This window comes from Cyrtonyx montezumae, unplaced genomic scaffold (assembly GCF_038088225.1).
Source record: "Cyrtonyx montezumae isolate F1298 unplaced genomic scaffold, pur_monq_1.0 scaffold_3, whole genome shotgun sequence".
Classification (NCBI taxonomy): Eukaryota; Metazoa; Chordata; class Aves; order Galliformes; family Odontophoridae; genus Cyrtonyx; species Cyrtonyx montezumae.
In genome coordinates this window covers 108,851,039-108,878,461 of record NW_027072034.1, presented here as the reverse complement: position 1 = coordinate 108,878,461, position 27,423 = coordinate 108,851,039, and the positions used below count along the sequence as shown (strand labels likewise).

The 27,423-nt window shown below is 44.7% G+C and overlaps 1 protein-coding gene across 1 annotated transcript; it reads right to left on the bottom strand.

The window, feature by feature from the left end:
• Positions 1-8,626: 8,626 nt before the first annotated feature.
• ERP27 (endoplasmic reticulum protein 27) lies at positions 8,627-27,378 on the bottom strand. The gene is made up of 7 exons (XM_065741246.1): positions 27,177-27,378; positions 26,897-26,997; positions 24,574-24,711; positions 20,143-20,256; positions 16,894-17,019; positions 9,854-10,051; positions 8,627-9,131 (listed from the first exon to the last, which is right to left on the bottom strand). Exons 1-7 carry the CDS (start codon positions 27,268-27,270, stop codon positions 9,087-9,089), a joined length of 816 nt encoding a protein of 271 aa, XP_065597318.1. The 5' UTR covers positions 27,271-27,378; the 3' UTR covers positions 8,627-9,086.
• Between the last annotated feature and the right edge of the window lie 45 nt (positions 27,379-27,423).

Sequence of the window (27,423 nt, the reverse complement as noted above, 5' to 3'; positions counted from 1 at the left end):
TCCTTCACTTGCTTTGGTCAGCATTGCTTGGGATTCACTGTGCTGACACTAGTCACCAATTTTTCTCACTGTACATGATAAAGGATGGCATTTTAAGACTCAGTGCTGGAACAAAAATCACATAAAACCACATATATAACTTCTATTGGTTTTTCCTTAATAGGACTTCTCATTAAAGACTTTTGCCAACAGAGACAATTTGTCCTTCCTGTGGCTTTGACTAAACAGGTTTTTCCCCTTTGTTCTACTAATGGGTTCTATAGGTAATACTTTCTGACTCCCACTAAGCTGTATTCATTGAGATTTCGACCTTTACAGCTCCTTCTTACAGCTCCTTTCTTTGCACTGGAAAATGATGCTCCGTGTTTACCAGCAAGATACACCACATGAGTCATGTGTTCAATACACAAGCATTTACAACACTGATGGCTGGCTAAGCCTAAGATTAGTGAGGATTTTATTTAATTTTCCTAAAGCTGATACTGTTTGAGAGTCTGTGTTGTGTATGTATTATTTACCAAACATCTGTAGACATCTGTAGAATTAGTCTTCTCCCATATTATTTGTCCAGCCATGAGGCTCAATAAAACCAAGTGCAAGGCCTTGCACCTGGGTTGCAGCATCCCCTACTATCAGTACAATCTGGGGTTGAAAATATAGAACACAATCCTGACGAAAAGAATTTTGAGGTATTGGTGGATGGCAGCTGAACATGAGCCAGCAGCGTGTCCTCAGCCCAGAAAGCCAACCATATCCTGGGCTGCCATCAAAAGGGGTATGATCAGCAGGGTGAGGGAAGTGATCCTGCCCCTCTGCTCTGCACTGCTGAGGCTTCACCTGAGTAGGGTGTTGAAGTGTGGAGTCAGTACAAGAGAGATATGGATCTGTTGGAGCTCCTACAGAGAATGGCCACAGAAATGATCTGTGGGATGGAACACCTTCCTATGAGGACAGGCTGAGCTGGGGCTGCTGAACGTGGAGAAAATAAGGCTTGAAGGGGATCAGTGGGCAGCCTTTCAGTATCTAATGGGGAGCTGTGAGATGGAAGGGGGACAGACTCTTTAGCAGGGTCTGTTGGGATAGAACAAGGGGAAATGGTTTAAAACTAAAAGAGGTGAGATTTGGATTGGACATAAGGAAAATGTTTTTTACAATTAGGGTGGTGAGGCACTGGTACAGGTTGCCTAGAAAGGTGGTGGATGCCCCATTCCTGGAGACACCCAAGGTCAGGCTGGGGGGCCTCTGAGCACACTGATCTATCTGTAGTGTCCCTGTTCATTGCCGGAGAATTGTACTAATGACCTTTAAAGGTCCCTTGCAACTGGAACAATTCTATCATTATATTATCTACCTGTCACTTCAACTCTTTGAGGTAGACACGTCTTTCTCAATAATTATTTCACTAGTGAATCTGCTAGATCGCCCAATAAATAAAAAAATACTCTCTAGCTCCTAGATAGATCTTTGTCTGTTTTGAGACCTGAGCATACATCTGAAATGAACAGCTAACTCCAGTAAGTATTGCAGTCAAATGAGTGTCTCCCAGACAATCCCTCAAGGACCTCATGAGCAGTAAAATCTTGTTTGTGCTGAGTTCTGTACAAGCCCCAGAAGGGAAAGATGTATAGTTAGTTACGTGCCTGTCCTTGCTCCTCCACAGGAGACGTTTGTCTGGCAGGAGCACTTTTCTCAGCCAAAGACCTCTCTATCACTGCTTGGCCTCCCAAGCCTCGAGCTTGATAATGACAGATATGCAGGTGTCCCAAAGGCTTGGACATCCAGTTCATCCCCTTCTTCATCCCCTGGAGCTCTTCTTTGTTAACTGATCTCTTTGCCCTACACTATCAGCGATAATCTGTTGCTGTAGTCCATCAGTGTATTGCAGATTCTGGGTTGCTACACAGAAGCCAACTGAAGTCTCCATACCTTGGTGTCCATTTTAGGACTCTGCCGTCTCCACTCTGTGTTTGTGAGCATTTTGAGGCAGATGGCATTGCTGTTTCTCCCAGCCCTGTCCTCTGTACTTTTGGTTGAGAATATTTGCTTCTTTTCCTGATCACCTGTGAATTTGCTAAGTGGATGGTGGAACTGGGGGAAAACCAGCAGAGGAAAGTGCTCAGCTGGAAATAGCCCCCTCCCACATACACTGCCCAAACACAGCATGTCTCTCCTATCAAAGGGAAACTCATAGAAACATATTTAATATATGATAAATGAACGAACCAGTGCCAAGCCTTCGACTGACTGTCACAGCTAGGAATAGCAGCCAGCCAATCTGACAGCTTTAGGTTTGTGTGCACAATGGGTTCCCAGCACAAGGACAGATGGTCAGGTTAAGCCCAGAACAAATGAAAGTAAACACTCCTGCCTGGATATACAAGAAGAAGGCACAGGGATGTCAGAGAGCATGGCACCTTGCAAGTCACTGGGCAAGCGGCAAGCAGCTACTCCAGGACATCTTGTCTCAGGTAGGGCCTGGGCTAAGGACCCTGTAAGGAGGTGAAGGCATGTTATGGTCAGAACCACCACACTCTGGTGTAACAAAGCTAATGGTGTGCCTTTTGGACTTTCCTTCTCTGCCCAACACCTAGGTTCACTAAACCAGTTCTGGAATTCACAAACCAAGAAGAATGTATTTGCAACCAGGGCCCTCAGGGAGAGGCAACAAGTCAGTTCCTTTTTGTTGCTGAATGTTGCTTCATCATCTCCTGTAAGAAGGGTGCCTGGTGGATTCTCATTCCTAGTTTGCCTGTGATATTTGTTCTTCTAGAAAGGAGTGCCTGAAGAACGTGCATTGTGGCAGGCACTTTCCCTCAGGAGCAGCAAGGTTGTGCTTGGGCCACCAATGCCTCTAAAGTAATGGATGGTCAAAGATAGAAATAAACTCATAGCCAGAGTCCAAAGGCTGCCCATCACAAAAAGATGGGGAGCCAGTGAGGATAGGACTGCAAGTACACTCTGCTTCATCCTAGAGTCTGTGAGGGTCTGTGTATTTGTTTGCACCCATAAAGGTCTCTGGTCTGAATAGAGGAAGCAGAAAGACAGGAGAGGTTTGAGACACTGAGGACAGCCCTGCTGGATGATTTACAGGGTACCCTGCTCCTGTTTGCTTCTTGCTGGGAGGACAGCATCTTTCCAGAGTGCTTTGTATCTCTGCAGTGGTAGTGCATTAGCAGATCATTGAGGATTCACTGTTACAATGCTGGGGAAGTGCAAGATGGAATGGCTGGAAGATTCATTAATGTGACAGCATACAGATGCCCAAATGAGAGAACAGGTATGTGAGAAGAATGGAAACCTTTTAAAGATGCTGTGATACAAGCATCACTGTCCCTGATGCAAGCATCACTCAGTTATAGCATCAGAAATACCCTGAATCTATTTGCATTTAACAGTCCCTTTCTTTCTACCGTGCTTATGTATTGACAAAGATCTTGCTGAAGAGACATAATCATTCATAGGTTTCTCTGACCTTTCAAAGATCTTTCTTAACCTTCTTAATGTAAAGATACTCTTTGAAAGACTGCCACTCCAACTTAATAAAATAGCCCTTGGTAGCCATAGGGAGAAGGAGAGTGAAGGTAAGGTCTGGCCATGTGGCTAAGGATAAGCATATCTGGATCCAGGAGATCTGGGTTCTCTTTCCAGCTCTGCCCACAGGCTTCATTTATAATCTGGGGTAAATTACTGTCTGTCTCTTCTGATTTTCAGCCAAATAATAACAGTAATTGGCCAAGGAAAATAAATTCTTGATTACAATGGGAAGTCATGAAATAGCCTAGGATCAACACCCACACTGATTTCCAAAATGCCAAAAAATACTTAAAGCACAGCAGATTTATACTGAAAATATCCCTGTCTATATTTTAAAAGACAATCTTTTGGACATACAGCCCTGTATTACTCATGGATAAGAAAACAGATGAAGAATTTTTCTTGGGGTGATTATTCTATTGGTTCCAGTCATTAATATCAACAACAGCAGAAAATTGCAAGATCCTATCCTACTCCCCTGATATCTGAGTAGCAGACCCAGGGTCTTGACATTTCTCAACAGTTTTCCACAGACCAAGGAACCAGAAGTGAACTGCACTAATGGCGACTATGTCTCCTGGTCCTGTGGAAGTAATGAGTAGCTATCTCAATCCTGCGCAAGAAATTACAGAAAGTGATACAACCAATGGCTCAGCTGCCAGATAAAGGGCAAGAAGTAATGCTGGTGATGCAGACATCATACAAACCACACAGCCTGGTTCACCAAAGACTCCCTAACATGGTGGAGGGATGTTTCAGCACAGTCTGCTGAAACTCTGAAGCATGGGACTTATCTAGTTCTGTGCTCATCCCATGAGTTCAGGCTGTGGGTTGGACAAGCCTGGATTTTTATCCTGCACATAGACATGGGAGGCTCCAGGGCTGCTGTGGTGAAGAGATTTAGGGGCCTGAGCTCAGGTGAGGATGTGGGGAGGAGCAAGCAAGCAGCTGCCATACCCAGAGGTTTGGTGCAAGAAGGCAGGCAGTAATTCAAGAGACTTTCCTCTAAGCTGGAGAAATGGGCTGCTCTGTAGCTCAAGGGAACAGCCTACCTGCCTAGATTTTAGATATATTAGCAGTGAAGAGAGAAATTCAAAGAAGAGAACAAGTACTTTCTTCTTCGATGCACATCTGTGGCTTTGCAGGTTTTTCCACTGAAGTTTTCTTAGTGACCGAGCCAAAGTGGCTCAGAGAGGAACTTGATTCACAGCCCCAGAAAAAACCCTGCTATATTCTCTTCCCCATCATCATCATCTCCCTGTGGTACCCACCCAGAACCTTCCACACTGACCCTTGCCTGCCCCTGACAGCATCACTCCCTGTTCAAGTCCCTTCCTCCTCCCACACCAGACTCTGGCTCTTCCCTGCCCTGCTCCTTCATGCTCCTGCAAACCACTTCCCCAACTGCATCCTTCAGACAATATTTTCCCCTCCAGTGTCAACTGCCCCCACCTCTTTGCCAGCCCATGGGCTGCTGTTAGTGGTGCTGAGGGGAAGCGTTCTGCATAGAGGTGCATGGTGACTAAGCCTTGTGGTCACTTTCCAGGGAGGGTTTTCTTCTGGAGTCACTGCCTGGGTTTGTTGGCCCAGCTTCCTTCTGCACAAACAGAGGTGTCAGCCCGTTGTGCCCTTCTTCCTTTTATTATAAAGAGGATAACAGTTCTTACCATAACTGAAATCTTCACTCTTCTTCCAATCTCCAGGCCAGCCCACACACAGAAGTCAGGGTCATCTCCTCTCCTTCAGGTCGTTCTGGCCCTTCTGCTGATCAGACTCCAAGCAGCTCAGCAGCCACTCATGACCAGACACAGCACTTTGTAACATGCTTTAGGTACAAAGATGCTTGAACTGAAATTCTAGGTTCTGCATAGATGGGATATATTACAGAGATTTAATTCCCCTGCATTCAGCAATGTTCAGACTTCACTTTGGCCATTGCTACAAAAACAGGGAGGAAACAAATTCTTTGCTCAAGGACAGGAGTAAACAGAGACAATGACCCCAACATCTGAAACATATCTTAGAATCATAGGATCACTAATGTTGGAAAAGACCTATAAGGCTGTCAGCCCATCCCCACCATGCCCACTGACTGCGTCCTCAGTGCCACATCCACATGGTTCTGGAGCACCTCCAGGGACAGTGACTCTACCACCTCCCTGGGCAGCCTGTGCCATTGCAGCATCCCTGTTTTGGAAAGTAAATTGTTCCTCATATCCAATCTGAACCTCCTCTGGTGCAACATGAGGTCATTCCCTCTCGTCCTATTGCTGTGACCTGAGAGAAGAGGCCAAACCCCATCTTGCTAAAGCCCCTGTTCAGGTTATTGTAGAGAGCAATAAGTTTTACCTTCTTTTCCAGTCAACAGACAGCTGTAGACTAAAAGCCCCATATGAAGCTGAATATCCCTTTCACCATCCTTACCCAAGTTGATGAAAGCTTTACAATGAGTGGGGAAATACTCCACCAATGAGCACCTGAAAGTTGCTTATCCCCAAGGAGGTTATGTGGGGATTGTATGTGGGTCCCTGTTTTCAACTTTAAGAGGCATTTACTTATTTCACGCTAAAGACTTCAGGAGGAGAAAACACAAAAATGTCAGTCCCCTTGCTGAACCTCCAGGCTTTTTCCATATTCTGCTTCTGGAGGCCCAAATATTTTCTCAGAAAGGACAAATGTGAAGTTACACCATGGTGCAACCCAATTCCCTGTTCCCTGGAGTAAAGACAGCAGTTCTCACATGCTGACAGAGCCCAGCTTTGCTGCAGGGCAGGCTCAGCTGCTAACTTAAATATTTTACACATTCTTAGGGTTCAGGCATTGCTGCAGAGCAGGGGCTTTCACACAGTGTCCTGCCCTCTGTCAGTTTGTATCTAGCTCTTCCTCCTCCTGAAAGCCAGCCTAGCATCCTCGAGCAGCTCCAAATATCTGGCCCAAGTACGTCACAAACTCAAGTCAGAGATAATACAGCTGGGGCCCAAACCCAAATTAAAACAACAAACAGAGATTGGCCCTCCTTGAGCTTCTACCTCTTGTTTCTCCCTTAGATGTACCACTGCAGTGACTAAAACCACCACTAAAGCTGCACTGCAGAAGATTTAGAGCACAGGGAATAAGGCAGACCAAAATCCCTGGTTCCATTGCCACCACGGTGCAAGTCCTCTTGGAAACTACAGGCTTTTCCTGTGGTTGTCTTGTGGCTCCCTACATTGTTGGTTATGTGCTGAGCTCAGGAAGGTGTAGAGGGAATTAATTCCCTGCTCCACCACGTACACCGTGAAAATCCCCAAAAGCTGCCCCTATAATTATCTGTATACAGAGTGAACAGGGTCATCAGGGACATTGCTTTTGCTCCCAGGTTTGTTTGCAGAATGAAGGCTTCATTCATATCCTGTTTTGTTTCCCTCTGGCCCTGAGGAAGAGTCACGTTGCTGTTTCCAAGTTCTGCAGCTGACTTGTCCATATAGGGCCAAGACACAAACCTCAGACACTCATGCATCAGTCCAGTTACCCACACACTGTTTGGTTTGAACCACATAGCTGCGTGACACTGGGAACATCCACAGTGCGACAGCTCCTCAAGATGTCTCTGCAGAAGACCTTTAAGGGCTGAGGGCAGATGCGTCCACTTCTACCAGCCTAAAGAAATGTACAGCACATAATGCTCCAAATTCACCTTCTCACCGACATCTTCATTGTTATTCTGTCTGCATTCAGATACCAACAGTTCCCATAGGCCATATACCAACCAGAGGTTAGGGAACACTCAACTTTGATGAGAGAAGAACCAAAGGGAAGAACTTTTCTGCTCTAAAAGAGCATGCTGCTGTGGCACAGGCTGCCCAGGGAAGTGGTGGAGTCACTGTCCCTGGAGGTGTTCCAGAACCGTGTGGATGTGGCACTGAGGACACAGTCAGTGGGCACGGTGGGGATGGGCTGACAGTTGGAAAAGATGACCCTAGTGGTCTTTCCAACTTTAATGATTTTGTGTTGATTCTATGACTACAGAGTTCTGAGACCCCCATGTTGCCCACCTCCTTCCCTCTTAAGGGAGAGCTCACTGTGCAAGGAGACAGTTTGTCAGCTTTGCCAACACAAGGCACAATCTGGAATATTGTTTTGGTCATCTCACCTTCTCCTTGAAATGGGCAGCAATATTGATTCCCTAAACGACTTTTACAGTAATAAGCTTTATGTAAGTGAGGAAGAAGGGAGGTTAGAGCACTAAAGCAAGTAAATCTGTCTGCATGAGTGACAGAGCCTCAGGATAACAAGAGACATCAGCCAGATACGCATGGAGGAGGCAAAGGACTAATGCCAGGTTAACATCTGCCTCTTCGTTGTACAGCGCTGTGCCATTCACTGCAGCGGTAAGCAGTTACTTTGTATTCCTTTCAACCCTTCACCTCTCACAACTACAAATCCTTTCCATTCCTACTTCTTTGCCTTGAGCCAATTCCTAAGAAAGTGCTGAGGTTTTTCAGCTTTACACCACTTAATCTCCCTGTCTCAAGGCAAGTCTCTCAAGCCCCAAGAGACAATGCAGTCACTGTTTGACAGGAGCATCCATACTCCATGCCAAAAGATACTAAGCCAACTATGAGGAAAGACTATTGCATGCATCTAATACAGCAGAACAGAGATGGCTCATACTCCTCGCCTGCAAAGTCCCCATCCCCTGTGTGCCAGCAGTGTGACCTCAGACATCTGAGGTCAATAAACAGACATCAGCCTTTCCTTCTAACATACTGTGAAGATAGTCCCTACCTTGCAATGCAATTTTCTACTGCCATCCTGCCACAGCTTCCATTCCTTAGTCTGCATCTCAGTCTTACTCATTTTTGCTGCATCAGCTCATGCTTGTTATACACAGTGCTGTTCTAATCCCAGACCCTCACAGAAATCTCTCATCCTCACGTACTTGTTGGTCATGTGTACAGTTCTATGGGAAATTACTCTTAGCAACTGATTTGTCTGCTTAGATGTAGAAAGACTATTCATTCAGAAATACACACTCTGTCCTTAAGTGACAGACATGGGGAGTGGGAAATCACATATTTCCACAAAAATTCAGGATATTCACTTTCTGCTTTATTTAGTAAAATATGTGATGTTAAACAACCAATCTGTTCCTAGTGTCACAATACACCAACTGACTCAGCCTGCTGGATCCCAGCATGGCACCAAAAGCAAAGAGAATATAGGAGGCATAATGAGAGAGCAGATCTGTCAGCCTTTCTGGGATCTACAAGCTATATCTCTGATATTGCCATTTTGTTATATTGCTCGTTGCTTCATCAGAGGTGATATAGAAGAACACTGTGTACAGCTGGAAGAATAAGAAAGAGAACTGGAGCCAGCAAATCAGAAGAGAGGAGTGATTCCTAGAGAGGACAGACAGCAAATATGTGCATGGCATGGAGATGGGAATCCGTGACTGACTTGGCCCCTTAATCCTATTATACCAAGAATTCCTGAGCTGAGAAGCTCAGTGAACTCTTTATACACTAAGAGCAGATGGCTGTGGGCACTGTCAACATGTTTTCTGAGAGCTATAGTTCCTCACTGAAGGCCTTCTCCTCCGGCTTGTCTTCTTCCTAAAACACAGTAAAGGCGTGAAATCAACTTTGACATCACTCAGTTTCTCAGCACAGTGATAAAAGGAAACAAGCCAACTTAAATGTCTCCCTCTGTTCTCCATGTCACTGCCCTGCCTATTCTATTCCAACTGTATAACACAGTGTTCTGATGCACAAAGCTTCTGTGTTACAGAAAGTTGAAGTTTGACAGAGAAAGAACACTAGGAGTGAATGAACGTGGAGATTGAACTGTCCCTCTCCTTCCAGAGATCTCCATCAGAGCCCTTGTCTGCATACCTTGTCTCTGTGGCCTTCTTGATAGATTTTATTCTTATCTCTGCCATGGATCACTGTCTCTCTGATCCTCTCCTGACTGCTGACAACCACCATACCCATATAGTCAGAGTCCAAAAGCATCCTTCATCCAACCTCCCAGATGCAGCTCCCAGAAAATAGATGTTTCTGCTGAGACCTCCATACAGAGATCAATTAAGTCTTACTGCTGTAGACTAAGATGACAGAGGTCATGGAATAAAGGGGCCCTGGAAATGCATCCATATCTACTCTGTTCTATATCTAACTTTTTTCTGATATGCAGGTGAAAATGAAAATGAGGAGGAGTTGGCAGACTGGGAATGAGTTAAGGGAGCTGAAGTTTCCTTAAGAGCCTTGTGAGAAAGAGCATCTTTCTGATACCATAGCATCCTATGGCTACAGCCTACTCAGGATTGCTATCTTACCTTTTGCATTTTTTGTAAAAAAGCATTACAGAAGTCCTTCACACGTTCAATGGAGACTTCATCCAGAGGCAACACATCATTTTTCTCATCTGGTGTGTGGAATATAGCCAGAGCTGGCAACTGGGACTTCTTCAGTCTGAAGTATGCCATTACTTGTTCATTGCTTTTCAAGTTAATGTCTACCAGGATAAAGAGAATCTGTGATACAAATAAGAGGGAAAACATGAGCAAAACAGAGGCTGAGAGAGAGAACGGATCCATGAACAGCCATCAAACACAGATTAACGGTAATGTTTTTATGAATTAGAGAAAACCTAACATGCTCCATTATAGCACTTTCTTCTGTCACTATCTAACTGATTCATGAAGAGCATTTTTCTGTATTTTGTCAAATCCATATTTACAATACAACTCAAACTGTCTGCTTTTCCCTTCTTTAAAAATATATCCACAGTATATTACAAAAGCGGTCTCCTAATCTGTTCTCTTAACAGATGAATAACAAAGATGTCTTTTAACTCAAAGGCACATGAAGAAGAAGCTGACTCCTCTCCTTGCTTGCTGTCAGGATAAGATGCTTAGATCTATGCGAGATGCAGAGTGGCATGGCAAAATGGTATTTTGGTGTGTGGAAGATTAAACTCAACTGCAAGAATGTGGGAGGGAAGCATACAGCAGTGTAAACTAGCAAGGATAAGAACATGAGAGTACAAAACACCAAGTATGGATTTAGGTTAGCTGGAGTGACTAGAAATAAAGATGTGATAATTTGGGAAATGGGAATTGTTGACATTATACCACTACCCCTTCCGCCAAGCTCAATGGAGAGTTGTTCAGACCTGGGGAGAAATGCCCCTGATGTACATTTTTCTGGACTCCCAAATAGTCTTGGGGAGCAAGACAAAGCCAAAGACTATATTGAGGCCAGGATGATGTGACAGTACTGATTTATCCCATAATTTCAAGAGTAAATTGCAACTGAGATTTTACAGGTTGCAGTAGGAATTGATAAAAAAATTAGAATTCTACAATCTAAGAGATTATCAGTAAGATGTCCAGCTACATAAAAAAATCTTTCCTAAATTATATGTTAATAATAAATACAAAGATTATGTATACATTTCATAAAGTACAGCAGTTGGACAATTAATGATCCGATTAAATAGAATCCTTCAGCAGGTGACATCCAAGTCAAATAACCAACCAACCAACCAATATATGTCATTTTATCTTCTCTTTGAGCTGTGCAGTTTATAAGGCCTAGTATATTAAATGTACCTATAGACATGGATATGACTCAATTTATACAGGAAAAAGAAGCATTTAAAAAATAACATTAATGTGATGTGAAGATGATGTACTCAGTTCCCAGGCTGTGACTCATGTTTTTCCTTCTTTTCAATCAAGAACACTCAAGTTAATTCAAAAGCATTTTCTTCTCTAAAAATAAGCTTGGTAAATCAACTTTTACACAGGTAGATAGTGAGAGGATATCAGAAAACTTTTAAACTAAAGGAGGAGAGGTTTATGATAGATGTTGGGAAATTTTTCACTGAGAGAGTGGTGGGGCACTGGCATAGGCTGCCTCGAGAGCTGTGGTGTTCCATACCTGGAATCATTCAAGGCCAGGTTGGATGGGGCCCTGGGCAGCCTGAGCTGGTGGGGGGCAGCCCTGTCCATGGCAGGGGTTGAAGCTGACGACCTTTGAGGTCTCTTTCAATCTAAGCCATTCCAGGATTCAATTATTTCTTTTTTTTTTACTTAAAATATATATATTTATATATATATGTGGAAACTTCCCTAGGCAACAGTCCATGGGAAAGATAGATAGGCTGATGTAGGCTAACTGCAGTAAGTCATTGTGATAAAGAGCAACAACAGAAAGAACCACTTGCAATGTCTCTTTCAAAAGTCAACTATGCCCCAAAGGCAACAAGCTAATGAACAGATGGCTTATGGTTGCAGGGAACCTTTTTTCAGAATGCTAAGTTCATCCTTTTGCAGGATAAAACACCAAACCAGAGAGCATCATAAATCCAAGGGTCACAGATCTACGAATCTCATCTAGGAACTGAACCCCAAGCTCTGAGCTGGGGTGGAAGGAATTGGAAGAAGCCTTGTGTTTTAAGGCTCTCCTTCTAATGTGCAAACTGGAACGGGCTGATGTTGGAGGGAAGCACTTTCAGAGGGATGGTACAGGTGGTGGTATCATGTTTTTCAACAGTTTGTTCACCAAATTTTGGTTTTCTCTATGAAATATTCACTAGACAACAGCATTTTCTGAAATCAAATGTTAAAGAAAATTTAATTTAATAAAGGCTTTGCAATACTAAGTTTGTTAATTGCTAATATTTTTTCAATCAGAAGTTCCTCCAGCTTTAAAACTGATGAGCAGCATTTTAAATAGTAATATAAATGTAAGTCAACATTCTTCCCTTTGCCAAGCTTCCAGCCTTTGTTAAACATTTTCAAACTAAGAAACTTAGAACATGAAGAGCAGACTAAGAATAAAGGAATAAAAAGTTTGAGGATTAGAACTTCAAACAGTTTTTGTTTTCTCCCTTGCAGAAGAAAACAGTTAAAGCACAAAACAGTGGGCCCCTCAGCTAGAACAGCTGAGATAACATCATCCACGGTTCTTGTCTTGGATCTCTCTAGTGACATGCATGGAACTCACACAGCTGCAGGTTGCCAAAATACAGCAGAAGTTCTTTCCCATCTTTTGAGTTACTTCTAGAAATAAAGGAGAGACGGCAGTTGTATCTGTTTACTGTCACTCAAAAGATGACTTAAATGACAACTGCATGCATTTAAGACTGATAAATTCCTGATAAGCGCTACGATGTGGCATGCTTCTTCCTTCAGCAGTCAGACAGAGCATCCTGCACTGGGTGCACTGGCCTCCAAGTGACCACTGTGAGGCAGTCTATAGGGTTCACTTGTGCTGAGGCCATGAGCACTGGAAGCCTGATCTCCTCAGCAACAAGAAACCAAGCAGATTTCTGAGTACAGACATGACTATGATAGATCCCACCTGGTGGAACAGGCATTTTCTTGTTAGGAATTTGTTTTGCTTACATTCCCAGCCAGCTATAATCATAAAGAATAAATGCAGTAACCATGGAAAATCCTACTGACCATGAGACAAGATTCATTTTGTCTAACTTCTGACATCTAAATCTTGGTCTGGTCTCTCGCAGTTATCTAGGATGAACTCTTCAACAAAGAGTGACAGGCCCTTCTATTCCACATATTTTAGAAGGGAAAGAAAGACTGTTCTCTCCCACCAATGCTGAAATGCACCTAAAGTCTTTGCTCAGATTGCTTACCAAGGCTATAACTCAAGAATACAAATTCAATTTATGATGCCAACTCTCATACCACTGGTAGAAATCAGGTAGTTCCATCCAAAGCAACAGGTCTGTTTCTATATAAAACTATCCTCTACAATTGCTTAGTTTTTTTTCCATTTCCGAAACAATTTTATCTGAATTTGTTTTTTCTTGTATCAATCTTTGTTTGTGTGCGTGTCTGTGTTCAAAGAACTGCTATTAGAGGCACTGAAGGAGCTACTGCATGCATGAGAAACACTCAAAACAAACTCCCAACACATTATCTGAGAAAACAGACCACCATGCAATATTATATGTGAAATGTCATCTGCATTAAATTCTTTCAAACATTTTTTTACACTGGTGTTATCTTTGTGTCTTGACAACTTGATTCCTAGCCTGGTGCTTTTAGAACATGAAGTTCCTGGTAAATACTAAGATACAGAAAGATGTTATTGTTCAAGAATTCAGTGAAATTGAACATAGTGCTGCAGTGGTAGAAACCAATTTCATGTTTCTTAAGTTTCTTCTCCAAGGAAGACCAACAGGAAGAATGATCAATCTTTGTATCCAGTAATTGCCTTGAACTTTATGGAGCTGTGATATTCATTCTTTGAGGAGACTGTCTAAGCAAAAACATCAAGTTCCGAAGTCTGAGTCACTTCTTTCATAGCTTACTTAGTAAATCAAAGCAAAATGAAAATATTAGTCACAAACTAAAAAAAAAAGGAAAGCTATAAAAACAACTTTACATCAGATATCTGTCAAATGATAGATACACTCCATATTTACATGTTTTCCTGTTCATGGCTAAAAAGAGGCAACCTTAATGATAATCCCCCTCAGCTTTGGAGCCATCAGTATCTGCCAATCAAAATAAAAAGTGTATATATTACCATCTTCAAGAAAAAGGACTCTGTCCTTTCTTTTTCATGGAAGAACTCTTGAAGGACTTTCAGCAGTTTCTCAGAACTCATTTCTAACTGAGCCTACATATAAACTAAAAGGGACTTTGTGAACGTCACTGCACATGTCATTTTGACATTAGAAACCAAGTTATATCAGTTGTTGCAGAACCTGATTTTATTATTCCCAGAATCACCTTATTGAAACTTCTGCAAACACTTGTGAGGTACACCAAATGTCATTGTCATCTTGTTCTCTGATACTACAGAAAGAAAACAGAAGATACTTATGCTAGTTTGGCTCACTAACACTAATTCTGACATTTCCTTTCCTGTAGAAAGCTTGGATTTTTGGCAGTACTTTTCCAAATGAGTACATATTTGATGGCTGAGGGACCCTTCCAAGGACACTGGTGGGTTTCTGCAGCTGCAGTGTTGAGTTCTGTCCATTCATTGTTACTCACCCACAATTGTTTCTCAAGATCTGCTAGAAAAGTACCGTATTTATTATTATTATTCTTGTCAGCTCTTGGTTATTTAGCATCATCTTACATTTGTATTTTCCTCTCCAGCATTTTATAGTCCTCAGATTCCACTATCAAATCTAGATGAATCCTCTAGATGAAAACCTGAGATTTGTCTCAGGTAGAGGTGAAAAAATCATAAAACAAAGAGGAAGGGATCATAACTCAGAAAGTGTCTGGTGAATCACCTTCTCATTATCTATTTTCTATCACTTTCTGGGATCAATAGCATTTTCTCTTCATCTCTCCATGAGTCCACACAACCGGCTATATTCTTCCTCCAACTGGTGAAGACTATGACAAGAACTCCTCTTCCCTCAGGCATCAGCAGAGATGTGTGAAAGAATCAGTATCCCAAATCCTGCTTTAGATCCTTCTCAAGGCTACATCAGTGTTCTGTAATATCATTGAAGAGAAGATGGGACATATACAGTGTCTCCACTCCTACAGCACTCTGCAAGCTCTGTGCAGTGGTACATGCTCAGAGGAAGCCTGAACACCTCTCTACTGCGCAGCAATGATTCTTCACTCAAACCACTGTCAGCTTTAACTCTGCAGCAGAAACAAGTCTTTCATCACCACCCTAAAGGACATTCATTTTATACTGGCAATTCTGAAAAAAACGAAATTCCAGAATCTTGTCTTTATTGATGATACAATTTGTTATCCACAATAAATAAATAAACAATTAAACAAACAAATAAAGGCAATGGAGACAACACTAAGTTGGCATAATTGCTCTGCTTATTCCTTAGTATCTAGATCTGAGATTCAGGTGACCCAAACAGGGATCCTAGTTCTTTCTTACTGCTTTGTAAGAAGGCAGCCCAAATCACAATTTACTTCACAGAATGCTTGTCTCCTGGGAAAAACAACTTACTAGATTCTCAGTCCCTCCACCTAGGTGTCTAGCAGTACCACCATAGTAAAGTGCAAATAATTAGTCAAATCTCCGCACTTTTAGGCTCTGTATTTTATTTTTGCAAACATCCTCTAGGCAGATTCAGTGGGAATTTTGCCTGCATGAATTAAAAGAAAAATAGATTTGGATTGTTGATAATTCATTATCTGGACTCCAGAACAACTTTTCAGTACTTCTAGGAAAATCATTCCCCTTCACTCAGATCTAAGCATGCCATATGAGTGGAAAACTGGCTGCAGCTGCATCAGCAAAGTACAGTGATGTTTAACAGTATCAGTGCTCATGAACAGAGATAATGGAGCCTCTACAAAAAATATTTCACATGGCACCTGGAATTTTTCAGATTGCTTTCTTTTATCCGCAAGTATCAAAACAAAACTTCTCAAGAGATCTTTTGCCTTTCATGTATGGTTTCTGCCTGCTCTCTTGCCAATGGGTGGTAGAAATTGCAAGACCAAAAGAAATCCTATCAAAAACAAATCTCAAGACATTTGAGGGTGTATGGTTCTGAGGTGGCCTCTCCAACTGAAGATGAGAATATAATTCAATTTTAATCTTCTCCTTCAGTACTGCAAACAGATGCATGCAGATGTTCTTGTTTTCAAGCCCCAACTCTTTCCAACTCCACATTTCTCCCAGGAAGATCTCTTCCACTGTCACTCATCTCAGCCTTCTCTGATGCTTTGATTCCCTGCCCTAAATGCCTGCCTGTTGCTTCCAATACCTCTTTGCTTGCCAGTTCCTTTCTCTATTCCCTGGACCAAAATCTTCTGTAATCCAGCTGCTGGCAGAGAACCGGCCATGTGAAGATTTACTGCTTGGGGAGCTATGCCCTCTGTCCTCTGGGAACTGGAGGAAATTTCTCTGATAAACCCCATCTACCCCACCATCCTACTGTGGGAAACGTGAAAAAGCCATCTTCAATTCATTTAAAATACCCACTTCCTCAGGAACCAACCAGAATGCTAAGTGTTAAGAAGAACTGCAACATTAATCGCTGTCTGGTCACTTATATAATATTTGGCAGCTTGCAAGCAATATGTACAAGACTGCACTGAAGTGCAACAGCTGTTATCTCCCAGTGGAAGGGAACAAAACTACACTAGAAGCAAGGAAGTACACAATGTCCCACTGAGAGAGTGGGGAAAGTGGGATACAAAGGTTATTCCCCCTTTGGAAGTAAACTAGCAAAAGGTGAACAGATCTAACTTCTCCACTTAATTATCCACATAATCATCCTTTCGTTCCACTTGGTCATTGCTCCCCTAATGCACAGAACAGGCTATGATCCCCTCAATTTCCATGGAAGAGGTCATTGTCTTTTTTGCTCTTTCTTGACTCTCCACTTTGGACTTACCTTACCCTCAAAGAGCTCTGCTGCTGCACGGTACCTGCGCATTTGCTCAGGGTGTTCTGGAGACTTCTTGTCTGTGAACAGGAGGAGGTGGAGCAGGAGAGAACTGTGCAGCACACCTACTGCTGTCTGCAAAAACATGACCACCACAAACAGAGAGAGAAACACACACAGACAAGGAGACATTCAATGCACATTGGATGGACTGCCAGAAGGGCATCAACCTCTATGTCCAAGCTGTGACTTCTTTGCAAATCAGCCTAACAAGCAAAACAACTTCCTTTAAAGCAGGAGGCACCTAATTCTGGTTCTTTGTAGAAGCACTTAACCTCTTGGTTTCACTTATTCCTGAGCCAATAGTCTGCAGACCACAAGGCAGCCCAGAGTGCTTTGGGTTAAGCTCGCCTCCCCATCTCCACAGTGGAGAGAGGACTGCAGCAGGCTGTGCCCTGGACAGGGGCTGAGCAGGCTACACACAATTGCCCTTTGTGAGGAGCAGGGGCTGGCAGTGCCCAGGAAGCCTTTGTGCCACCTCCAGGCATTCACTGCTCCTCTTCCCACCTCTCCTCCCACCTGCTCCCCAAGCAAAGCACCTCTCCCTCAAACCAAACAGCAGTGGGGCTGTGCTCTAGCTGACCTGCTGCTTCCCCACACACAGCCAAAACCACACAGGCCATAGAGATCCACGCCAGCACATCCCCGGAGGAGGAGAAAGTTTCCACATGCTCCAGGAGTAACAGGGACAGGGTCAGGAAGTGCATGTCTGCATCACAAAGCATCTTCTTTCTGGTGGCTGTGATTTTCTCCTTTTCCTAATACTTATCAGACTTTTTGTATCCCTTAACTTCTCTATAGCAAGCAGGTGGGGCAAAGGAGAGCAGAGGGGACACAAATGGAATATTAGAAGGAAATGGACAGGGCTGGAGGTTAGGGTAAAGCCAGGCAGCACCAAGAGCCATGGGGCTGTGAGGGCATGACTGGAGCAACAGTTCCTCTGGCAGCTTCACACAAAGATGCATCTGTCCACACAGACTTTTGCAAGAGATTAGCATAGCTCAGCATCACGGCTGGATTGCATCACACTCTCCTGGAAAGTACACAGGCTGAGTGTTGCCTAAAAATGCCTGAAGTATGTGGGAGAAACAGTTAGGGCCTCAGGACAGGGAGAGAAACTCTTGGCAGTGTTTGGTTTGATCCCTGTTATCCAAGCCTTTGCTGACCTGCAGCATTATTAGATATAAACAGCATATGCACTGGAATAAATATTTACAAAAAAAAATAAAAACAACAACAAACTATGTTAGCAGAGCTGGAAGGTCTTCAAGCCTTGGACTGCAGGAGGCACTGTTAATTGCAACATGTTGGTAGGGCTCCAAAGTGCCACGAGGAAAAAAAAAATACAAAATACCACATGTACTGCACACCAGGATGGAAGGAATGGCTGAATAGCTCAGGAGCTCCAAGTCAGAGAGGCAGTCTGAGTGCCGAATGGGACACTGTGGAGCAAGAGCCCAAAGCATCATCAGAAACTCACAAAGAGAGAGCTACAATCTGATGAATTGTCAAGAGGTGCGGTGAAGGCCACAAAGATTCAGAAGGCCACAAAGATTCAAAAGGCCAGGACATTCGTAAGTATAATAAGAACATCCTCACTGTCATTTTGGGTGTTCTTAAAGAGTTGTCCGGACAGTGGAGCAGGATATAGCTTTTCTGTTCTGGGAAGTGTTTTGTGCTTTTGAAATGTTTTTCAGATCCCTCCTCAGGAGGAAAAAAAACAAAACGATATTTTTATTATTATTATTTTAAAAAATATATAGGAAGAAGAAAGATTCTACCCCAGGAACAAAATGTTGCATTTCCAAAACAAAATAGCATGCTGAACCTGAACTAGGGAATGTGCCTTAGCTGATGTTTGGCATCTGTTTGAAAAGTTACAGCTTTGAAACTGGTCAGGCCACTCTCCTTTGACTATATAGAGCATGATCAGCACTGCTAGAGCTATTCAAAAGGCTGCAAAAGATGCTGTTAGCAATGACAGTCTCAGCCTCGCAGTCAGCTGGACTTCTAAGACCCACTGGCTCCATAGCAAGCAGCCCAATGAACTGCTAGCATTTCAAGGAAGCCTGAATCCTTGGTCACTCTCTGTAGGTAGGAGCTGAGGCCTTCCAAGTGTCAGCCAGGTGGGTAAGCTAAAGAAGATGGCATTCAGTACAAAAAGGACATAAAACTATTAGCCCAAAGGAGGGCTACAAAGATGATGAAGGGTCTGGAGGACAAGGCATATGAGGAGCAGCTGAGGTCCCCTGGTTGGGTCAGCTCAGAGCAAAAGAGTTGAGAGGAGGCCTGATGGCAGCTGCAGCTCTCACAGGGAGCAGAGGGGCAGCGCTGAGCTCTGCTCTGTGACAGCGACAGGGCCGGAGGGAACGGCATGGAGCTGTGTCAGGGGAGGGGCAGCTGGGGGTTAGGGACAGTGCTACACCACAGGGCGGTGGGCATGGGACAGGTTCCCCAAGGCAATGGGCAAGCCCCCAAGCTGCCAGAGTTCAAGAAGCATCTGGACAACACTCTCAGTCAGACACATGGTCTGATTTTCAGGTGGTCCTGTGTGGAGACAAGAGTTGGACTTGAGCATTCTTATGGGTTCCCATCAGGATATTCTATAACTCTGTGATTCTATGGTTCTATGATCCTATGTCTGACTTGCTGTTGAGCTGACAAATCATGTGGTGAAGGATGGAGGAAAAGGGAAAATTTTTGCTTGGGAAGTTTCATACCAGCTTTTGAATCTATTTTGAAATAGCCAGACTTATGTTGAGCCCAGTCTTCTGCGTGATGAAGAAAACCCTGCTCTCAGGAGCAGGATGCTTGGGTTTCCATGTTTCTTGAGTTTTCTCAGGCACAGACTGGGGATTCTAGATGAGCAGGATCTGCAGGCATGGTATACGTGACAAATGCTCAAGGGAAGAAGCAGCAGGACCAGTAAGAAATGCAGTTCTTTGCCCACCGATGCCTCAAATTTTCTGGGAGACAGAAGAACTGCCTCCTATCCTCTCTCCACCCCACTTGTATGCTCCAGTGTAAAGTCCGCTTCCACTCCATTCAGCAGCAGCAAAGATATGCATGGCTTCCCCAACTCCATCTACACCACTGTGGGACCCCTTGCACACATCCTCATGCATAAACGCTTGAGCCAGAGGAGGCTCATGTGGAAGCCAGGTGCTGGGGTGAGGGCAATGAGGAGCTGCTAATTACCGTAGGGTTGTACTCTGTCACCAGGCGGAGTTCGTTCATTCGAATGAAACGACTCATCTTATCGGCATCGATTTCTTCACTGTTCAAATCCAAATCTCTCCGGTCTTTGTCTGCCTGAAGACATGCAAAGATACCTCTGGTCACAGCTGTTCTCTCCTTATTTCCTTCAGAGCTGCTGATAGTACTCACCCATAGAGACACCCACCCCCCAGAACACCATCTCAGTCATCTTTCCAGAATGCTATCTCAATTTCTTGAAGTCAAGAGCCATTAGATCTACAGAGATCTGCACACACTTCAAGATAAAGATCTTCCACCTTCCCTCAGTCTCCCAAGGACAAGGTGAACACATGGCTTAGGAGAAATCACTAAGGACAAGACATCCCTATCATTATCTGTTGCTACTGCACTGGAGACAGGGAAGATTAGCCAATAAGCTAATCTAGGAGTTGTGGGAAGAGATCATCAACATAGCTTAATTCCTTACATCGATTTTGGCTTTACATCTCTCTTTAAAATCTTCATCTGCTTATTCTATTTCTTCTACAAGTAATAAACATTGGCATGGACCTGCATGGATTTCCTGGAAACATTGTGCAAGCAGGAAATCTCTCCAATAAAAAAAGGATTTTTTTCCAGTACAGCAGAAAAAAATAATAATAATCAAGCGCAGCACATTTTAACTTTAGAGGAAAATTCATCCTGCCACACATCTCCCCACACTCACCCCCTCACTCCCCCAAGATGTAATTTTATTGAGGTTTGCTCAACTTGGTAAACAGGAAAAGAAGAAAGCAGTCAAACATCAAATAACGGCTAAATCAGCCAACAGGGCATGGTTGCTGTATGGTTCCACTGCAGGAGATGAATGAGTTGAGCCATGGGCATGCGAGGCTGTGACAACCAGTGGGATCAAAGTTTGGGATTTGAAGACTTTTCATACTCGTGTTGAATGAGGTTCTCAGAGCTGAGGAAATGTCCACATGCACGCCCCAGATTTTATACTCTGCATCTGTACAACCTCTGAAAACACTTGTGTTAGTTTTTCCAGCGGTGTGCAGACATCTAACAAACTTTTTTGCTTTCCTGTGGTCGTTAGCAAAGTCTTTGATCTGCTAGGGGGCCACTGGGTCTGGCAACCCAAACTGGTGCTTTTCAGACAGTGCAGTCTGATTCCTCTCACAGATTTGCCCCAGTGCAAAATGAAAGGGTGGCACTACTCTAGTGAATGGGATCAGGTCAGTGCAACACCTGAGCGGCTGAGATCAGTGAGGCCTTGGGAACTGATCTAAGCACAGAAAACTGTCTCCTAACTTTAGTGGACTTCTGAAAACACCCGGTTTTCATCTTGGGGTAAAAATATCCTTGATTTGCTCTCAGCATTTAGGATTCCAAGAAGGAAAGGTTGAAAAATAGTCTGCATCTAATAGCTGAAGCTCCAGCCAAAATGTCTTTATCACTCTGTAAAATTAGCTTATTTACATCTGTTAGTTATATCCTTTTTAGGTTTGTCAGGCTAGGTTCTTCAAGAGAATAAATTTGCTTTGCTCTACTATACACAAAGAAGTTTCAGCAGCTGACAGCAGACCATCCTACTACCGTAATTATAATTTTCCAAGCACTATGTATGTTTTATACTATGCAAAAACAAGGAAGGAGTTTATGCCTCTGATTCACTGCTATCCTGGCCGCCCATAATTGTATTCTTCAAATGAGTATTTGATTCTAAGTTCCCATCTCAGTTCTTTTTACTTTTATTTCTTAGCTCTGACTTTTTACTCCTACACAGTGTTCAGAATAAAAGGAAAAATAATGTGTCTGAATAACTTAAATTTCAGAAAAATAAATTTAAGAAAATTATACAATAGAATTGCCAACCTCATTTGAACCTCGCTAGTGTATTTGTTTCTTGCTTTTTTTTTTTCCTTATTAAATAAGAATTCAGCTGTAGAAATTGGACTGTGAAGTTTCCATAGGATACAAATTCCAACAATACAAACTTCCTTTTATCAAACACTATTCTAACACAGTCATCCTTCCATCTGGAACAGAGTGAAAACAAAGGATCTTTTCAATGTTTCTGGAAGAAAAACATCATGCCTAAGAACCAAAACCAAGGTGGGGTGTTCCTTCAAATCACAATTGCAACATTGTGCCAGGGGAGATTCATGTTAGGGAACATTTCCTTCCAGAAGAGTGGTCAGGTGCTGGAATGGTCTGCCCAGGGGGGCGGTGGAGTCACCGTGCCTGGAGGTGTTCAAGAAATGTTTAGATGTACTAAGGGACATGGTTTAGTGGGGAAATATTGGTGGTAGGTGGACAGTTGGACCGGATGATCTTGGAGATCTTTTTCAGCCTTGGTGATTCTATGATTCTATGATCTGTGCGTGGCAAATAAAAGGTTAAAGGAAAGGACTTGTCTACTTATTGCTCACTCTTAGATCATTCTCCTTGTGGTATTTGGATTACACCAGTGGTAAACATGATGCAGGAAAAGATGAGAAAGAATGGGAACAAATGGGTTTTACATAGTCTTTGTCCATCTCAGATCTAGATCTTGGCCAGGGCACCACATCTAGCTTCTGTAGCATACGGAACCACCTAGTGTGCTTAGAGCTCTTGTAACACTGCATTTCGTAGCCTTTTAGAACATCTTGCACTTCCTAGGGCTCCCCTGCTCTGATTCACCTCTCTCCTCAGTTTTCAAGCACAATGACAGGAAACTGATATGCCTGCTCTTAGCTTTTGGCGTTATTCTTTCAGGAAGTACACGGTCCTTCAAAATACACTTCAAAATATCATCTTCTTACATTTCAGTAGGAATACCTTGATTTCAGAACAGGACAGATACAGCTGCAGTCAAAATGATTTGAACTTGCACAGCATCCATCTCTCAGAAGTTGCAAAGTAGTACCTTGAGTGCTATGTTTAGCTGTGGACCCCTCACTACCAGAAAGACATGGAGGCCCTGGAGTGTGACCAGAAAAGAGCACTGGAGCTGTGAGGGGTCTGGAGCACAAGTCTGATAGGGAGTGGCTGAGGGAACTGGGGTTGCTCAGCCTGGAGAAGAGGCTCAGGGGAGACCTTATTGCTCTCTACTATGACCTGAAAGGAGGTGGTTACAAAATGGGGGTCAGCCTCTTCTCTTGGGTAACAGTGACTGGGCAAGAGGTGATGACCTCAAGTTGTTCCAAGAGAGGTTCAGGTTGGATATTAGGAAAAATTTCTTCTCAGATTTACAGAATCACAGAATTGTGGGAGTTGCAAAGGACCTCAAGAGATCATTGAGTCCAACACCCCTGCTGAAGCAGGTTCCCTACAATACATCACACAGGTAGGCATCCAGATGGATCTTGAATATCACCATAGAAGGAGACTCCACAATCTCTCTGGGCAACCCATTCCCGTGCTCCATCATCCTTACCATAAAGTAGTTCTTCTGCTTGTTTGTATGGAACTTCCTATGTTCAAGTTTTAGGCCATTACTCTTTGTACTATCACCATCGAGAAGAGCCTGGTCTCATCCATTTACCTTTCAACTCCCATCAGATATTTATAAATGTGAATCAGATGTCCCCTCAGTCTTCCTTTCCCTGGGCTGAATAGATCCAGGCTAGTCAGCCTTTTCTCATATTAGAGATGCTCCAGGCCCTTCATGATCTTTGTGGTGCGTCTCTCTCCCTATGAGGAGATCACTGTCTTTTTTGAACTAGGGAGCTCAGAACAGGGCACAGTATTCCAAATGCGGCCTCATCAAGGCAGAGTGGAAGAGGAGGATCCCTTGACCTGCTGTCTATGCTCTTTTTAATGCACCCCAGGTCCATCTTGGCCACAAGAGTACAGTGCCCTTGAAATAGAGGTGCTGCAGTGGCACAGGCTGCCCAGGGAGGTGGTGGTGTCACTGCTCTTAGAGGCGTTCAAGAACTATGTGGATGAAGCACTGAAGACTCAGTTCGTGGGCATGGAGGGGATGGGCTGACAGTTGGACCAGATGATCTCAGAGGTCTTTTCCAACCATAACAATTCTGTGAATCTATGATTATTAATGGGCCCATGCCAAAAGAATAGCTTGTCAAACCACAGTGTTAGACTTAAGAGGGATCTGCTGTTGGGGATTTCATTTGGTGGCACAGCATCTGACACTGCAGAGCCCTGCTCCGGCTCTGGTTTCAGCCCTGACGGAAAAATTGGGCATGCAGGGAGCCAGCTTAGCCCGCCTGAAGTGAGCCTGGCAAGACCCGATTTCCATCCTGCTGTGCCGATTCACAGTAACACCGCCCGGAGATGCCTTCCACGTGCCTCGGGAGCCGTTCCAAAGCCACGGGAACCCCATCCAAGTCACACCGCGATCCTCGCGAGATCCACCCGCAACACAAACCCCCATTCTTTGCAAAGAACCGCGTTCCGACCGCCCCGCCGCCTCTCACGCACCCTGCGGAACAGCGTGAGCCTGGCCGCCGTCACGCCGAAGTGCTCCCGCACCGCGGGGCTGCAGCTGAGCGCGAAGGGCACTTCCGGCATCCTGGCGGCCGCCAGGCGGAGCTGCGACGCCTCGGGGCTCTCCGGCTCCTGCGGGCACAGGGAGAGAGAGCGGTCAGACAAGGGGGACACCTGCCGGCCGCCCTGGGAGCCGCCCGCGGGGCCGCTCGCTCCGCCATTTCCCCTTCCTCCTCGTCTTCCTCCCCGCGCTGGGACCCGCGGGGATGCTGCGGTGTACCCATTGCGCTCCATGCGGTGATGTGAAGCCCTGGAGCTCTCAGAACGGAGCGGGGAGTGGTGGGGGAGAAAAGTCAGAACCCGTTTGTGACCCTTACATATATACACGTGCAGATGTGCGTGCTATACATATTACACACATAATTTAAGACATCCTCTTGATTCTGGAGTCCAGGGAGCTGTTAAAATTGTTCAACACCTTAGGCCCACCATATCTAGTGAGAGCATCAGCTCCAGCCTTAGCCTGCATTAACACATCCCTTTCTATTCCAGTTCCCGACTTCTCTACAGAGGGTTGTATTTTTGATACTTTTAAGGTTCGAATTCTCAAGGCACAGTCTCTGCTTGGAAGTTGTTTTGTTTTTCTTTTCGTTTTGAACTGTCAGCTCAGCTGTTTGTGAGCCCAGAGAGAACAGAAAACAAAATTCTTTCTTCGCTGAAAGGAAAACAGTTCATGTGACCTGTTTTGGAAATGCCAGCACATCGGCATGGCTGTGGTGATTGCATTAAGGCATGGTGTGGGAATTTGCTTTGTTTTTGGAGCATTCCTATGAAGGATGGGTTTGATCTGACCAAGGCCCCATTCTCACACAGCTCAAGGAGCAGCAAGCTGTTTTTCTATTGTTACACACAGTTCCCAGCTCATTACAGGCACAGCTTGCTGAGCTGCATGCTGCAGTGAGCTGAAAGGCTGCAGCAGAGAAATGATTTATGGTGAGTGGAGAACACGGGCACTATTCGGATGAATATACTCTTGGGCAGAGGGCCAAGACAAAATCTCATGGCATTCATAGGTCCTTAACTGCTGCTTAAAAACAGCCTTGCTGTACTTCATGCACTGAACACATGCCAGGCTGCTGGCTGCTGCCCCGTGCTCCTGGCAGCTGGGACTGTCCCCATGCTGCAGGATGGCACACTCGACCCTCCCTGCCCTAGCACCCCGTGCTGCCTAGGCCCAGCACCCTGCTGATGGATAAATGAAATCATGCTGTGAGGAGGCAGAGGGAGGCATGGGATACTGCTGGCACAAGGCTGCATGCAGGAAATCCCAGTCCTGCCACAATCCCAGCCAGCTGCCCAGGAGGAGACACCAGAGCCTCTTTGACTTGCAGGGAGGCACTGGTGCCAGAGAAGCCCCTAAGGACCTCTGTATGCCTGCAGGCCCAAGCCCCAGGCAGCTAGTGCTCTGTGATCAGTGTTTAGCAAGGCCCTGGGGCAAAGGCCTCCAGCATCTGCACACTTGTTGATGCAGAACCATCAGCCTTCACTCTGCAGTGTGCTGCAAGATGCCTTACCCACCTGTATAACCTCTCCCTAGGTTGCCCTCCAGCCACAAGACCAGGACAGGGGGAAGAAGGGGTTTGCAGAGGGGAGTTAGTTTTGGAAGGATAAAATCTTCTCTGGCAAAAAGCATGAGCATATGCAGTCTAACACAGAGTTCAAGTACCAGGAAAACAGGGTGAGTGACACACGCACCCATCTGTCACCTGATTTCAATTGAATTTGGTCATGGAGAGGCAGAGACCTGAAGGGTATCAACTCTGGGGAACAAAGCAGACAGAGGGACCATGCAGCTGTGCTCTGTAAGAGGAAACTGAGCTTGAGCCCAAATCCTCTCAGACATCAGAGGATCCCCACCATCACTGCTCCCTGAGGCCCAACTTTCCCAGCCCTGTCACACAGGCAGAGCCTCACTCTGCCACCAACGACTAAAGCCAACAGCTTTTAGAACAGATGAGTTCCCACTCATCTCCTGCCAGTGCATTCAGTTTCTCTGTCACCTACATTCACCTTTTCCTTCCCCTGCAGCATTTCTCTTTCTCCGATTTCAGGCTCCTACCAATAGCTTCACATCCTTCCCTTTCTCCATCTCCCTCTCCATAGAACCCTCACTTCATCCCCTCATGTCTATCACAACCCCAGCACATCTCCACAGCAGGAGCTGCTTCATGAAGGTGTATGAAGGGTCCCATCCAGCCCCGCTGTCCCACCAGGGATAGGGCTCCCACATGGCAGAGGAGAACTGCTGCCAACGCACCTGGACGAACCCAACAGCTGCCACCTCTGCACTGCTGATGAAGGATTCCACATCTGCAATGTCATTCAAGAGGACAAGTTTCTCTGCACCTCCTTCTGTGCCTGGAGAGGAAAGGTCAGAATTGGACCAAGGATACAGAAGAGCAGCTCTGAGGCTCCCACATGTACCCATGTGAATATCCTACCCCTTATATGCTCCCTGCACACCCCTCCCACCAGCTTAATGCACAGCTTGCATAGCACACCATGGGTGAGGAGGAGATCTGGGAAGGCTCACTTACTGTGGGATGCAGAGCTATTATCTTCAGCACAGCCTGCTGGGGAGCTCCTGGCCAGGAGGATAACAAAGAGACACAGGAAGACGGAGGTGGCCATGGTGCTTGCTTGCCCTTTACTTACTGTGCCACCTTGCTCCACACCTCTCCTTGGCAAGCGACACGTCAGCTGCTTCTGGGGCTTGCAATCACTCCCATGTGGTGGGAAAGGAGCAGATGGCTGGGGCAAAGCTTCCAGCTCCTGAGACAACAG